Source organism: Physeter macrocephalus, chromosome 15 (assembly GCF_002837175.3).
Source record: "Physeter macrocephalus isolate SW-GA chromosome 15, ASM283717v5, whole genome shotgun sequence".
NCBI lineage: Eukaryota > Metazoa > Chordata > Mammalia > Artiodactyla > Physeteridae > Physeter > Physeter macrocephalus.
In genome coordinates, this window is record NC_041228.1 from 69458989 (window position 1) to 69473690 (window position 14702).

At 43.3% G+C, this 14702-nt stretch overlaps 1 protein-coding gene across 2 annotated transcripts in view; it reads left to right on the forward strand.

Annotated features, from left to right (window-relative positions):
* The window catches only part of PDE7A (phosphodiesterase 7A), a 250820-nt gene that overhangs the window by 121708 nt on the left and 114410 nt on the right, over positions 1 to 14702 (forward strand). Inside the window, exons 1-2 of one of the 2 annotated variants that reach the window (XM_055091142.1) lie at positions 9248 to 9268; positions 9379 to 9530. The exons of the other annotated variant lie outside the window; for it this stretch is intronic. Coding sequence (XP_054947117.1) covers positions 9393 to 9530 — 138 coding nt within the window. The 5' untranslated portion in view covers positions 9248 to 9268; positions 9379 to 9392. Of the gene's footprint in view, positions 1 to 9247; positions 9269 to 9378; positions 9531 to 14702 lie in introns of those variants that run through there. 2 annotated transcript variants of the gene reach the window in all.

Below are 14702 nucleotides of genomic sequence, written 5' to 3' on the forward strand. Positions count from 1 at the left end.
GGATCTTCCCGGACCGGGGCACGAACCCGTGTCTCCTGCATCGGCAGGCGGACTCTCAACCACTGCGCCACCAGGGAAGCCCCTCCAGCATTTCTTATTTGTAGACTTTTTAGTGATGGTAGACAAAATAGTCTTTAGGACAAAAACTGTTATGAGACAAAGAAGAACATGATATCACTATTAAAGAGACAATTCACCAAGAGGATATAACAATTACAAACATATATCCATCAGACATCAGAGATCCAAGGTATATGAAGTAAACATTAAAAGAACTGAAGGGGGAAATAGACACTTCCACAGTAATACCAGGAGACTTCAATACCCCATTTTCTTTTCTTTTTTAAAAAATTTTTAATTGAAGTATAGTTGATTTACAATATTGTGTTAGTTTCTGATGTTTAGCAAAGTGATTCAGATATATATATATATATCTTTTTTAATATTCTTTTCTATTATGGTTTATTATAGGATATTGAATATATGTCCCTGTACTGTACAGTAGGACCTTGTTGTTTATCTATTTTATATAGTTTGTATCTGCTAATCCCAAACTCCTAATTTATCCCTCCCCTTCCCCCTTTTCCCTTTTGTATTCATAAGTTTGTTTTCTATGTCTGAGTCTGTTTCATAAATAAGTTCATTTGTGTCATATTTTAGATCCCAAACTCCTAATTTATCCCTCCCCCACCCCCTTTCCCCCTAGCCATGAGTTTGTTTTCTATGTCTGTGAGTCTGTGTGTTTCATAGATAAGTTCATTTGTATCATATTTAAGATTCTACATATAAATGATGTCATATGGCATTTGCCTTTCTCTTTCTGGCTTACTTAATTTAGTATGATAATCTCTAGGTCTGTCCATGTTGCTGCAAATGGCATTACTTCATTATTTTTTTATGTCTGAGTAGTAGTCCATTGTATATATATACCACATCTTTATCCATTCATCTGTCAAAGGACGTTTAGGTTGCTTCCGTGTCTTGGCTCTTGTAAATAACGCTGCATGAACATTGGAATACCCCATTTTCAATAATGGATAGACAACTAAATAGAAGATTAATATGGAAATAGATGGCTTTAACAACAATATAGATGATTTGGACCCAACAGACATACATAACATACAGAACACTCCACCAAACAGCAGTAGAACATACATTTTTCTCAAGTGCACATGAAACATTCTCAAGGATAGATCAAATGCTAGACTACAAAACAAATCTGAATAAATATAAAAGGATTGTTATTATACAAAAGAATCTTCTCCAGCCCTTGTGAAATGAAGTTAGAAATCAACAGCAAAAAAACTGGAAAATTCAGAAATATGTGGAAATTGACATATCCTTAAATGTCAATGGTCAAAAAATAAATCAAAAAGGATATTAGAATCTTGAGACCATTCAATGGGGAAAGGGCAGTCTTTTTTAACAAATGGTGCTGGGTAAACTAGATATCCACATACAAAATATGATTGGACTCTTACCATACACCATATACAAAAATTAACTCCAAATGGATTAAAGACCTAAACATAAATTGTAAAACTCTTGGAAGAAAACATAGAGGAAAGCTTCATGACTTTGGATTTGGCAATGGTTTTTGGCTATGACACCAAAAGCACAAGCATGAAAAGAAAAAATAGATAAATTAGACTCCATCAAAATTCAAAACTTTTGAGCATCAAAGTACACTATCAGGAGAATAAAAAGATCACCCAAAGAATGGAAGAAAATAATTGCAAATTACATATCTGTTAAGGAATTGATATCCGAAACATATAAAGAACTACTAAAACAACTACAAATAAACAACTCAATTCAAAAACGAAGAAAGGATTTGAATAGACTTTTCTCCAAAGAAGATATGCAAATGATCAAATAGCTCATGAAAAAATGCTCAACATCACTAATCATTAGGGAAATGCAAACCAAAACTACGAAATACCACTTCACATCCACTAGGATGGCTATTATCATAAAACAAATTACAAGTGTCGGAAAGGATGCGGAGAAATTGGAACAATTGTGTATCCCTGGTGCGGATGTAAAATGGTACAGCTGATGTGGAAAACAGTATGGAAGTTCCCCCCAAATTTTAAATATAGAATTACCATATTATCCAGCAATTCCACTTCTGGATATATGTTTTAAAATTGAAAGCAGGGGGTTTCCCTGGTGGCTCAGTGGTTAAGAATCCGCCTGCCAATGCAGAGAACACGGGTTCAAGCCCTGGTTGGGGAAGATCCCACATGCCACGGAGCAACTAAACCCGTGTGCCACAACTACTGAGCCTGTGCTCTAGAGTCCGTGAGCCACAACTACCGAAGCCCGTGCACCTAGAGCCCGTGCTCCGCCACAAGAGAAGCCACCGCAATGAGAAGCCCGCGCACTGCAACAGAGAGTAGCCCCCGCTCGCGGCAACTAGAGAAAGCCTGCGCGCAGCAACGAAGACCCAAAGCAGCCAAAAATAAATAAAATTTTAAAATAAAATAAAGTAAAATAAAATAGAAAGTAGGGACCCAAACAGATATTTATAGGCCCGTGTTCATAGTAGTAATATTCACAGTAGCCAAAAGGTGGAAACAACCCAAATGTCCATTGACAGATGGATAAATTACATATAGATATATGAATATTATATATGAATATATATGAATATTATTCAGTCTGAAAAAAGAATGTAATTCTGTTAAATGCTACAACATGGATGAACCTTGAAGACACTGTGCTAAGTGAAATAAGGTGGATACAATCAGATAAATACAGTATGATTCCACTTATATAAGGTACCTAAAGTAGTGAAATTCATGGAGATGGAAAGTACAATACTGGTTACCGGGGGCTGGGCAGGAGGAAGTGGTGAACTATTGTTTAATGAGTACAGTTTCATATGGGTATGATGAAAAGTTCTGGTGGTGGTTATGTCGCACAATGTGAATGTAGTTAATGCTACTGACTTCTACACTTAAAAGTGATTAAAATGGTAAAAGTTATGTTATTTATATTTTACAACAATAAAAAAAATGAAAGGCTGGGTGGAGCTCAGAGCAAGAGAGGAGTATGTAAGGAATCCATACTGCCATATAAGCTTCTCTGTCACTTGGGCCATATGACCCAGCAGATATGCTGCTGTGATAGGTTAGGGATACCATATAAAGCCTTTGGTGGGGCTTCCCTGGTGGCGCAGTGGTTGAGAGTCCGCCTGCTGATGCAGGGGACACGGGTTCGTGCCCCGGTTGGGGAAGATCCCATATGCCGCGGAGCGGCTGGGCCCGTGAGCCATGGCCGCTGAGCCTGCGCGTCCGGAGCCTGTGCTCCGCAATGGGAGAGGCCACAACAGTGAGAGGCCCGCGTACCGAAAAAAAAAAATAAATAAATAAAATAAATAAAGCCTTTGGTGATCCTCTATAATTGAATCAGTGCAGGCTTTTAGGATATTGGAACAAAGCTATGTCTCTTCTCTACGTAACTATTCCCCTTTTGAGAAATTATTCTTGCTTCTGCTGGGCCCTAGTAGAAACTAAATGCTTGATCATGAACTATCAAATTACCTTGTGACCTGAGCAACCCAAAGTGTACTAAATGTATTCTGATACACCAAACCATAAAGTTGGTCATGCCGAGCAGCACTCCATCAAGTGGCAGTGGTATACATGAGACCAGGCTCAAGCAGGTCTTTTGAGGTGCAGGTAAATTTTATAATCTAGTGGCCCAGATGCCCATCATTCCTATTACTACTACAATGTCTCCTCCCTCTCAACTTTCCTCTAAGGTATCATGGGGAGCCCCGTATCTCCCGTTGAGTGATAGAAGAAAAAGATTTTATTTGGGACTGTCTTACGGATAGTTCTGTATTCTGTGGTGCAGAAAGTGGATAGCTACAGCACGATGACCACTCTTTGGGGGTAGTCCTGAAGGTAGTGAAGGGAAGCACTCCCCGTGGGAGAACTTGGAGCAGTATGCCTGGTTGTTCATTTTTTCTGAAGAGACATAGCTAGATATGCAGATCATACTGATGGGCTGTGTCTGACCGTTTGGCTGTATGGTCTGGGACTTGGAAGGAACATAATTAGACAACTGGTGATAAGGAGGTCTGGGAAAGGTATATATGTGGATAGATTGAATGAGCAGGGTGTGAATATATTTGTGTCTCATGTGATTCCTAAGGGGAATCTCATTAGAGGAAGATCATAATAATCAGGTGGATGAGATGATACATTCTGTGTATGTCAGCCTTTCCCTCCATCAACCCCTGGCCTTGCCCAACAGACTCAGGAATAACATGGCCATGGTGGCAGGATGAGGGTTAGATGTGGCTTTAGCAGGACTGATTTCCACTCGACAAGGCCAATCTGGCTACAGCTATTGCTTAAGTGCTCAAGTTGCCTACAGCAGAGTGTAAGACTAAGCTTCCATTTCCTGGAGGTATCACTTAGCCATCAGGTACATTGCATTAAGCCTCTTCCATTATGAAGAAGCAGCCCTTTTTTTCTCCCTGAATAGATACTTATTCTGGAAATGAGTTTCCTTCCCCGACAGCAATGCTTCTATCAAAACCACCATGCATGGACTTACACCATCACACTATTCCACCCAGTGTTACTTCTAACCAAGAAACTCATTTTACAGCAAATAAAGCAATGGGTTCCTGCTCATAGAATTTACTGGTCTGATTATGTTGCCTATTACCCTGAAGTAGCTGGCTTAATAGGATGATCAAATGGCCTTTCTCTTTGTTGTGATAAAAATTACAATTTTAACCATTTAAAAACGTACAATTCAGTGGCATTAAGGACATTCACAATGCTGTGCAACCATCACCTCTGTCTAGCTCCAGAACTTTTTCATTACTCCAAAAGGAAACCCCATACCCATTAAGCAGTCTCCCCATTCCTCCCTCTCCCCAGCCCCTGGCAAGCACTAATTAGCTTTCTGTCTCTATGGTTTGCCTATTCTGGATATTTCATATAAATGGAGTCATACAATATTTAGCATTTTGTATCTGGCTTCTTTCACTTAGCATGTTTTAAGGTTCATTGGAATGGCCTTTTGAAGACTCACTAATCAGTCGTACCAACTGGGTGGCAATACCTCGTGTAGCTAGGATAATATTCTCCGGGTTCTGGCATATGTTCTAAATCTAAATGTATATCCATGATCCAGGAATCAAGGAGCAGGACTGGGAGTAGATCCTCTTACTTTTACCCCTAGTGCAAAATTTTGCTTCCCATTCCTGCAGCTTTGGGCTCTCCTGGTCCAGAGCCCAAAGAGGTCTTTGTTCTCAAAGAAGAATGTTTCCACCAGGGTACACAGTAAGAGTTCAGTTAAACTGGAAGCTGAGACTGCCACTTGGCCATTGGGGAGCCCTGCGCTAGTTAACCAACATGCAAAGACAGGGGTTACTCCACTGCCTGGGGTGACTGACCCTGGCTACTAAGCAGATTTTGAGTTGTTGCTACACAATGGGAAAAGGGAGGAGTATGGCCAGAATGCAGGAGGTTCTTTGGGGGTGCCGCTTAGTCTTAGTACTCCAACGCTCCGTGTTATGACCATGGAGACCTACAACCAAGAATACTTTTACCGATAGCAGTAGAACCTCTGCTGGCCCAGATCCTTTAGGAATGAAGGTTTGGGTCACTCCACAAGGCAAGTGGAGTGACCCACATCATTTTCAGCTGAGATGCTTGCTGAAGGCAAACAGGATATGAGACAGGTAATGGGAACAAGAAAATAGTTATAAATAGTAATTACGAATGTTGTCAGTTGCAGATACAAGGACTATAATAGTTCTGAGCATTTTTCCTAATTTTGATGTGAATCTATCTGTGTATTTATTAACCAATTAGTTTCTTTTACTCCTCTCTCATTAACACATTTTGTTGATGTGTTAACAGTAGGTAAACTTATATCTTAGTATATAAGTTACAGGATAGCCAAGGTACATACTGTGACTCGTCAAGAAGAGGAATTAACATCACTCAAAGACTCCATCCTCTTGGGGAAGGAGGGAGCTGTTTGGGGTTATATGAAAGAGAGTTGCATCATATGGACAGAGGCATGATTTTGCTATCGTCTTTATTTGAAAATTAAATACGATTAAAAGAGTGTGTATGGATGTCAAGTTGGCAAGTGTCGGACTGGGGTGGCTGTGTTCTGACAGCTTAGCTAAGTTGGAACTACATTTCCCAGAATTCTCTTCCTTTTATAGTTTTGGTTATGGTTGGCCACGATAGAAATTTGCGAAAGAATTAAAAAGTGGAAGTGAAGCACCAGCCATTACACTTGAAAGGTCCCTGCAGGGTCCCAGGCACCACTGTGATTTTGCACATGATCCACTGGCTCTCCTCACTGGCAAGAGGGCAGTTCCTCCAGCTTCTCTGCCCTCTGGAGGAGGAACATGTGTGGCAAATCAATCTTGCTCTCCCTCTCTCTCGCTCTCTCTCTCCCTAGCTCTCTCTCATTGGCTCTGTATATACTCTATAGGTTCTGCTTTTCTGAAGAACCCTAATACACTCTCCAATACAGTAAAGAACACTGGAAACAGCTGAAGTTCTGGTCTTGAGCAACCACATGGTGTGGTGGAAATGCATGGCTCTGAAATCATACAGAACAGAGTTCAGTGGCACAAATGATTTATGGCCTCGAAACCTGATTCCCCATCTCTAGAGTTGGGATCAAGTTTTTACTTTTGCAGCTGTTGCATAGGGCTAAGTTAAACACTATATAGAATACCTATCACAGTTCACAGTGGGTGCATAGTAAATGTTAGCTCTCCACTCTGCTGAGGGAGATCTGAGTCTTTGTTAAATGATTTCATCAGGTCTCTTAGATGTTATTAAATATGACAGAGTTACTTGGCATATACTGTCTGATATCACACCAATACTGCTTTCTGGGTGTTTAGATGAACACAGAATTCAGACATTATTTGAGGTAAGTTCTGCCATTTAACTGTGGAAGATCTAAGGCAAGTCATGTTTCCCTGAGCCTCCTTTCAATTTAGAAATTATTACCTCATGGGGTTTTTGTCAGATGTAAATACGAGGGAGAACTCAGCTTAATCACAAATATACAGAGGATGCCCAAATCTGCTAGACGTCGTGGTACTCGAGTAATTAGGGTTTCAAAGATGAATTGGGTCAGTTGTTGGGAGACAGGCTGGGACCTGGGACCCTCTGCTGCAGTGCTTACACCTGGACCAACAGCTCCTCAAGCAAGAGAATACAAAGAAACAATAAGGGACTAAAAATAAATGCATGCATACACAGCTGGGGCAAATTATGAACAACAAGCTACAAAAAGACCAGAAACCCACCTGCCACTTCTGAGGTGTCTGGAGCAAAAGCAGGGTACTGTGCAGTATCCCTGCACACAACACCGTCAAAGGGATGGGTAGACTACCTAAGCCACCCCCCCCCCAGCACGACCCCAGGATCCTTCCCTCCCTCACCCCATCTAAGGGACCAGCTCAGGACTTCCCCCCTTCCCCCGCCCGCCCAGTTAGCAAGGGAACCTGTTACTTGTTTTCACTCCCTCCTGCAGTAGCAAGAGGCCCAATAAAGCCTTGCTTGAGCTTCCCGTCTGGCCTCTTAGTAATGTGTACAAGAACCCCGGTTGGTAACAGTTGCGCTGAAGGGAAGCTTACCATCTAGTGAAGACAAAAATCCATGAAACCACATTTAGAAAGCAGACAAGTAGAAAAATGCCCACGAGAAGGTACAAAGTTTTGTGATATAAAAGAAACAGATGTCATGGAAAGACGATAAAAGGTCTTGTAGACTTCTGTTGATTTATGGGATAAGAGCACATGTTACCTGATCTGATCGGTACTGGCTATGCAGTACTTTCAGAGACCTGCCACCTTGCCAGTGGCTGGTCATAGCACAGAAGTGGAAGCTTGGGTGACCTGAAAGCAGAGCCAAATCAACAATTTTGCCAGCAGGGGAAAGCTTGTTCAAGCTGATGTCCCAGAGGTTGGAATGCACTTGAAACAAAGGGTTGCAGCTGAAAAGCTTTGATGGTTTGGGAAGAAATGTGACAAAATGAACCTGCAGTTTACAAACCATGTCAAGAGTTATTTTCTCCTGCCTCCTACAAATCAAAGCCAAGAAACGAAAACACTTTTGGTAAAAGGGCATGCAGTCTCCTTTTCCCCTCTGGCTTCTCATTTTCATCCTTCCCTTCTCATATTTTCCAGTGCATACTCTCACTTCTTCTTTCTCAGTCTCGGTGTTCCCTCCCCACGCCCGCGCTCTCGGCTCCGCTCTTGGCCCCTCCGCCTGGGACGGCCCCGGGGCCGCACCTGCCAGAGGAGCGCCCAGCCCGACCCCGCCGTGGTCTGGCAGTGACGTAGCGGGGAGGACGGTGCCCGCGCGGCCCGCTGACGTCACTGCCGCAGCGGTCCCGAGCGAAGCCCAAGAATGGGAATTCGAGGAGGGAAACACGGCGGTGACCCCGCGGTTGCGGCTGAGCGCAGCGAGTGGGCCGCGTGCTTTGGGTTTTGGGAGCCGAAAAGCCGGAACCGCGCCTCTAGTGTAGGCTGAGCCCACCCCACACCTTCAGCGCGCCCGAACGCCAGAGTTTAGCGATAAGGGGAATGTCCCCAAACGGTGGGGCCTCGTGCGCACGCGCCTTGGCTGGGGGGCCTGCAGGACGAGGATTGGTGGGGGAGGAGGGCAGCGTGAAGCGGGAGAGGACGGTGACTGAGCTCCAAGGTGCTGCACAGGAGGAGGGCGGCTCAGCCCCTCCGCTGCTAGCCGGTCTCCCTGGACGCTGCGGCGGCGCGGGGCCTGCGGCGCAGCGTCGTGACGTCACGGTGGCGGCGGCGGTGGTTGGCCCAGGGTCCGCGGCTGCAAAGTGTGAATTACGCCGGGCTCGCGCTGGCGGCGGAGTGAAGTCAGGCTCCGGGGGAGGGGAGGGGAGGGGAGGGGCAGGTCCGCGGCGGCGGCGGCCGGGGCTGGTGGCTGCACCCGAACCCCGCGCGCCCTGGGTCTCGCCGCTGGCTCCAGCAGTCTTTTTTTGCACCGCTTTGCTCTGTCCTTGCTCCGCTTCTGCGCCGCTGGCCCCGGACCCTATCCTCTCGGCCGAAGAGCCTGGCGGCGCCGGGGTTCCCCCTCCGACTTGGCTCGTGCTGCCCCCGCTTGCACCCCGGAGCCGGGCGCGCGCTGCTCTTCGTAACCGTCGCCGCGGCCGCCGCAGCGCCTTACCGCCGGCAACCCGGGTGGAGTGTTGGGGTGGGGGAGGCGTGAGCGCGGCTTCCCGGCCCGGGGTCGACGCCCGCCCGCCCTGCCCCCGCCTCGGCCCGGCGCCCCCGAGCCGCGGCCCCTTCCCAGCGCAGGGGCCGGCGGCCGCGGCAGGGCGGGCGCCGCGCGGGGGCAGGGCGGGCGTATTCAATGGAAGTATGTTACCAGCTGCCGGTGCTGCCCCTGGACAGGCCGGTCCCCCAGCACGTCCTCAGCCGCCGAGGGGCCATCAGCTTCAGCTCCAGCTCCGCGCTCTTCGGCTGCCCCAATCCCCGGCAGCTCTCACAGGTAAACGCCGCCGCCGGGTGCCCACGCCTGGGGGCTTCTCTGTTGTTTCCCCCCTCCCACCTGGCTTCACCTCCGCGACCCCTACTCCCCAGTCCTCGGCGTTCACCCCAGATCCACCACTGCCCATTGTTCGGGGATTCCTAGTCTGGCCCCTCGATTCGAGAGCCTTTTCCTTGACCCTCGGGGCTTCAGCCCCCCGGCCTGCTCAAGCCTGGACCCGGGTGGGCTCTGGGAGCCCTGCAGACCCTTCCCAGGCCCGCCCCCCTCCGTGCTCAGCGGCTTAAGACTCAGGAATGACTTCGTCTTCCTCCCTTTCTCGACGTCTCGGTCTGGACGTTGGGACTCTCTTCGTCGGCGGTGGCCCTGGGCACACCTGGCCACCCTCACGCCCACACACCTGGGCTGGGTGCGCGCCTCGCCTCCCGCAGCTCCCGCGCGCCCTGCGGTGCTCGGACCGTCCTGCGGTCCTCGGACTGTCCTGCGGTCCTCCGAACAATAGGCGGATTCCCGGTTGCTCTTCTCCCCGACTCCTTCGATGATGTGGATGGACCCTAAGTGGTATCGGTCTCCAGAGTGCCTCCTCGAAGCTTCGGTTTTCGTAAAGTTGATAGCCAGGAACCAGTTTTGTTTTTAATTTGAGAAGGAGGTTTTAAGAGAAAAACTACTGATGGAGCACTCGTAGGAAGACTTTGTTTTGAATGGTCCAATACCGGTTGCTCCTGAGAATTTCGTGTTTTGTTTTTTCTATGGTGATGCTGTTGGCCCAGCTTCTGCTTCTGGCTGATTTTGATGCCGGATTTAAAATAGGGAGGTTAAAAGAATTTTGTTTTGTTTACATTTGAACTGAGTGCCCTCCGTTTCTGCTACCAGAACGTCACATGTTCACGATCACTTTTAAAATCATGTATATTTATTTTTCCTGTTGATTAATATTAGCTTCTTTTATGGGGGTATATGTTTTTCTCTCCTATTATATTGTAAATATCTTGAGCCCGGTCTGTATTTCTTTTGGTTTTTACTGGTAATGTGGATACACCCGATAGAGATTTACTTACAGTAGGTGTGTCCAGTAAATATTTGCCATTTGCTTCTTTGCCTAAATTGTTTGCAGAGAGAGAGCAGTAGCCTATATTTGGATTTCTCTGTGAATTGTTTTTATTTAAAATGAGACTTCTTTGACAGGACAAGGTGGTATGCTAATGAGGTCAGAGCCAACTTGTGAAGATTACTATAATATTAAGTGACATCTAAAAATAATGCTACATAGTTACTTTTAAAGTTAGGTCCGTGATCTGCCTTTACAGTACTGCTTAAAGCATTTTCATGTTCCACATTTAATACTGAAGAGATACTAATGCATTAAAAAGGTTTTTAATGGTAGTAACTTTTTCATTTCTTATATATCAGCAGCACATGACTAATACCCATTTCTGGTTCAGTCTAAATAATCAAGGCAATCAGTAATCATTTGTAAAATTATAAAATGTGAATAAAGTTACTTGTGCTCCCCAAGGAGAAAATGAATGAGATGGGAGATTCCAAGGTAGTTAAAACAAGTAAGGCTGATGCCAGGGAGTTTACCTGATGTCTTAATTAATCCACAGAGACCAACTTTAAGCTCCATTCCTTCTTGACTCCTTTCCTAGCCTTAGATTTAAGTGGGTAATGGAATTTTTAAAATATGATTGGCAGATAAAGCAAATATTGTATAGTCACACCATACTTACTATTAAAACTTAAAAGAAATTGTTTGTACCCCAAAGTGAAGTGTATAGGAACTTCTGAAAACTTGGACAGACGTTTTCCTGAACTAACACTTTTTTCAAATTAGCAATGCACATATTAAAATGACAGTAAACTTACCATGATGCTGAATGGGTATATTTATCATTATCAAGACTTTATCATTTAATACTAAAACATATGTCCTAGTGATTTCTTTAGGGCCAGATGGGAATTTGTAATAGACTGAAAAAGAGGTAGAAAATCTTGGAATCTTACTCAGAGCTGTATAAAGTAAATATTTGGTTAAATCAAAAGCTTTCTTTACCCTTGAATCTTCAGTTTCGAAGTCTTAAGTTACAGGAATTATAAGAAGTTTGGGTGGTTTTATAGTTTCATTTAAAAGACTTTAAGAAATCTGTTTTTCTTTTTCCTTTTTTTCCCCTTAGGCACTAAGTAGAACAGTTATTTATATTAGAGTACTTGTATTTTAAAATATGTTCACAACTAGCAGTCTTTTCAATTTTCATTGTAGTATGGGAGCCCAGTTCTTAGTAGGGACTTAGTAATATTGGTTGAATGAGCGAATGGCTAACGAAGTTATCTCTGACTGAGCATCAGTTGAAAATAGGACATCAACGAAAGGACTTTCATCCAGGTATAGCAGTAACTCTTTTATCCAAAACTTGGCTCTCCAGACTTTAACAGATTCGGGAAGTAAGCGAAGACTCTGAGCAACCAAAGTAGATTTGGAGATCCTCTCAAAGCCAGTGTGTTTTAGGCAAAATTCTGACAAACTCGTTTTCCAAGTAGCAGCAGATTTGAAGGGGGATGGGAGGCTGCTAGAGTCAGGTTCATACTGATAGCAAAAGTTGACAGCTGACGCACCAAAAGCTCGCTCTTCAAAGCCAAAAACTTTTAAAAAGGACATAAAGTTTGGCATCTTGAGTGTTATACAACACAGTTATGTTTTTGACATTAGTCAAAATAGTGTTTAATGGAGTCTGTTTTTAAAAGTTGAAAGATTTGTACTGTTCAAAAAAAACCAAAAACCTCCATGCCGAACAGTTTAAGTGTTGATGTTTAAATGGACAAGCCCGAGTTATCTGGAAAATTCATTTATGTGGAGCACCAACTCTCCCAAGGATGCCAAGTAAATGAAGCATTAACTTTTTGTTTTAAATCAGGTCATGTGCTACTTTCTCAAATGGTTAATACAAATTTTTTAATTATTTGAAAAATAAGGATAATAGAAGATGATTGATGATTGTTTTCGCCATTTGGGGGATATCTCTTGTTGATAGTTGAGTATAAAAACATTTATCTTGCAAAATACGTTTCTTATTTGGAAAAAAATATTGTGAGAGCAGAAATGATCTGCTTCACTGCTGTGGCCACAGTGCTTTGCATAGGTAGGTGCTTATTAAGCGTGGAAGTTGAGTTAGTGTATTGATAGCATGCCAAAACACCGCACCTGGGATTATTTCAGTCAGCTTTTCTATGCACTGGAAACAAATCTTATTTGGGTTAGAAATCTGAGGTTTAATTTTTTTAAATTTAACATAAATCTATGATATGTATTATTATTGAACAAAATTATGGGATCTAACATGTAAACATATGCTTTTAATACCATAATAAGCTAAATTTGATTTCTAATTTAGCATCTTTATCTTTTTTCTTAAATAGACTTGATTTTTTTAGAGCAGTTTTAGATTCACAGCACTGTTGAGTGGAGCACGCAGAGATTTCCCTCCCCTGGAACATGCACAGCTTCCCCGTCATCAGTATCCCCAACATGAGCAGTGCATGATCCTCCCTAACACATCAGTATCACCGAGTCCATAGTTTACCACAGGGTTCATTCTTGGTGTCTTTTTTTTTTTTAATCCAGAAACTATTCCACAAATATTTACTGAACACCTCTGTGAACGAGGCTCCTTGTGTTAGGTGCTGAGAAAATGTAAAGAATTGGTAGTTAAAAAAAAAACTAAAAGTCACTTGTGAGCCTGCCAACCTAACCAAGTTTTTCTTTGAAGCATTGCCTTCCTTATTCATAAACATTTTTCACCTGTAGTAACAGTCCACATCTCTGTTGTCTTTGGTAATGTTCTAAGTAGATGACAAATTATCGAGGTGCTGTATGTGCCAGAACAGTTCAGAGCCCCTTGGATAAAAGTTAGTTTCTCCTTGAAAAAGCTTACAGGATTGTGGTGGGGAAAATGGTATGCTTATATGTGACATAATTTTTGTGCTGGGTTATCAAGCTGTAATGAGACTACAAGAAGGTATACCTAAATTTCCTGGGTAAATCAGGGGAAGCCTCACGTGGTAGTTGAGCCCTAGGCTAAGGCCTGAAGGTTAAGAAGATGTTTCTCGGTAAATGGGTGCATGTAGGGGAGGAGGAGAGAGGATGGTGCAGGTAGCTATGTAGATCAGCACTATCAAAAGAAGTTTTTGTGGTGATGGAAATGTTCTCTGCAGTACCTAAGATAATAGTCACTAGCCATATAGCTAGGTGAGCCCTTGAAATATGACTAGTTTTGACTGAGGGATTGAATTTTAAATACAGTTTTGTTTAAATAGCTCCATATGGCTAGTGGCTACTATATTGGCAGAGCAGGTGTGTAGTGTGCTTAATGATGGTTAGTAGTGATGTCATGTTGATCTGTCCGTAGCACATTCTCCGGATGCGGAACATGAGAGCTACTTTCAGGTTGTTGCTGTTGGCTGCAAAACTTCATTTAATACCTTCATGCAAGTTTGATAAAGTCCTTAGAGTGGAAGCACTAGATTGGGTCGAGAGGTAGGAACACTTTTTGGCTTTCTAGAATTCTCTCTTCTTTTACAGTGCAGAGATGAATGAGCATATCTCTTTCATCTCCAATCACATAGTATTAAATTGTAATACTTATATGTTAAATAACCATTTTATAAATACTTTATAAACATTTATATAAACGTTTTACTGCTTCAGGAGGTGAGCCGTAGTACACCGAGTTTGTTTTCACTTGCAGTAAGCAAGAGTGTACAGTTTCTCAACTGTTCTTTGTACATTTGCATTACCTCTTTTGTGACATTTCATTTGCATATCCTTGCTTATTTATGGAGGCTCTTATATATCTAATAACAGTTTGTAAATTGCATCATTTCAAATATTGTTAGCATAGTTGTTGCCTTTTCACAAGCCTGCGTTCAGAAGCCAGTACAGGGGTCGTGTGAACAGTGGTGAACGGGGGAGTGATTCTGTTCCTGACACCTTCCTCCCTGCCCACTCCCGAGACACTCCTTTGGTTGGGACCTTGGTTTCATCTTTCTGTTTTCAGAAATGCTTCGCATTTTGATTTAAATTCAGTACTACCGTATTTTGGCTTATACTTAAGAACAAATATGTATTTATACTATACTTCAAATAACATGCTCAAACATAATATTAATGTAAATTTATGG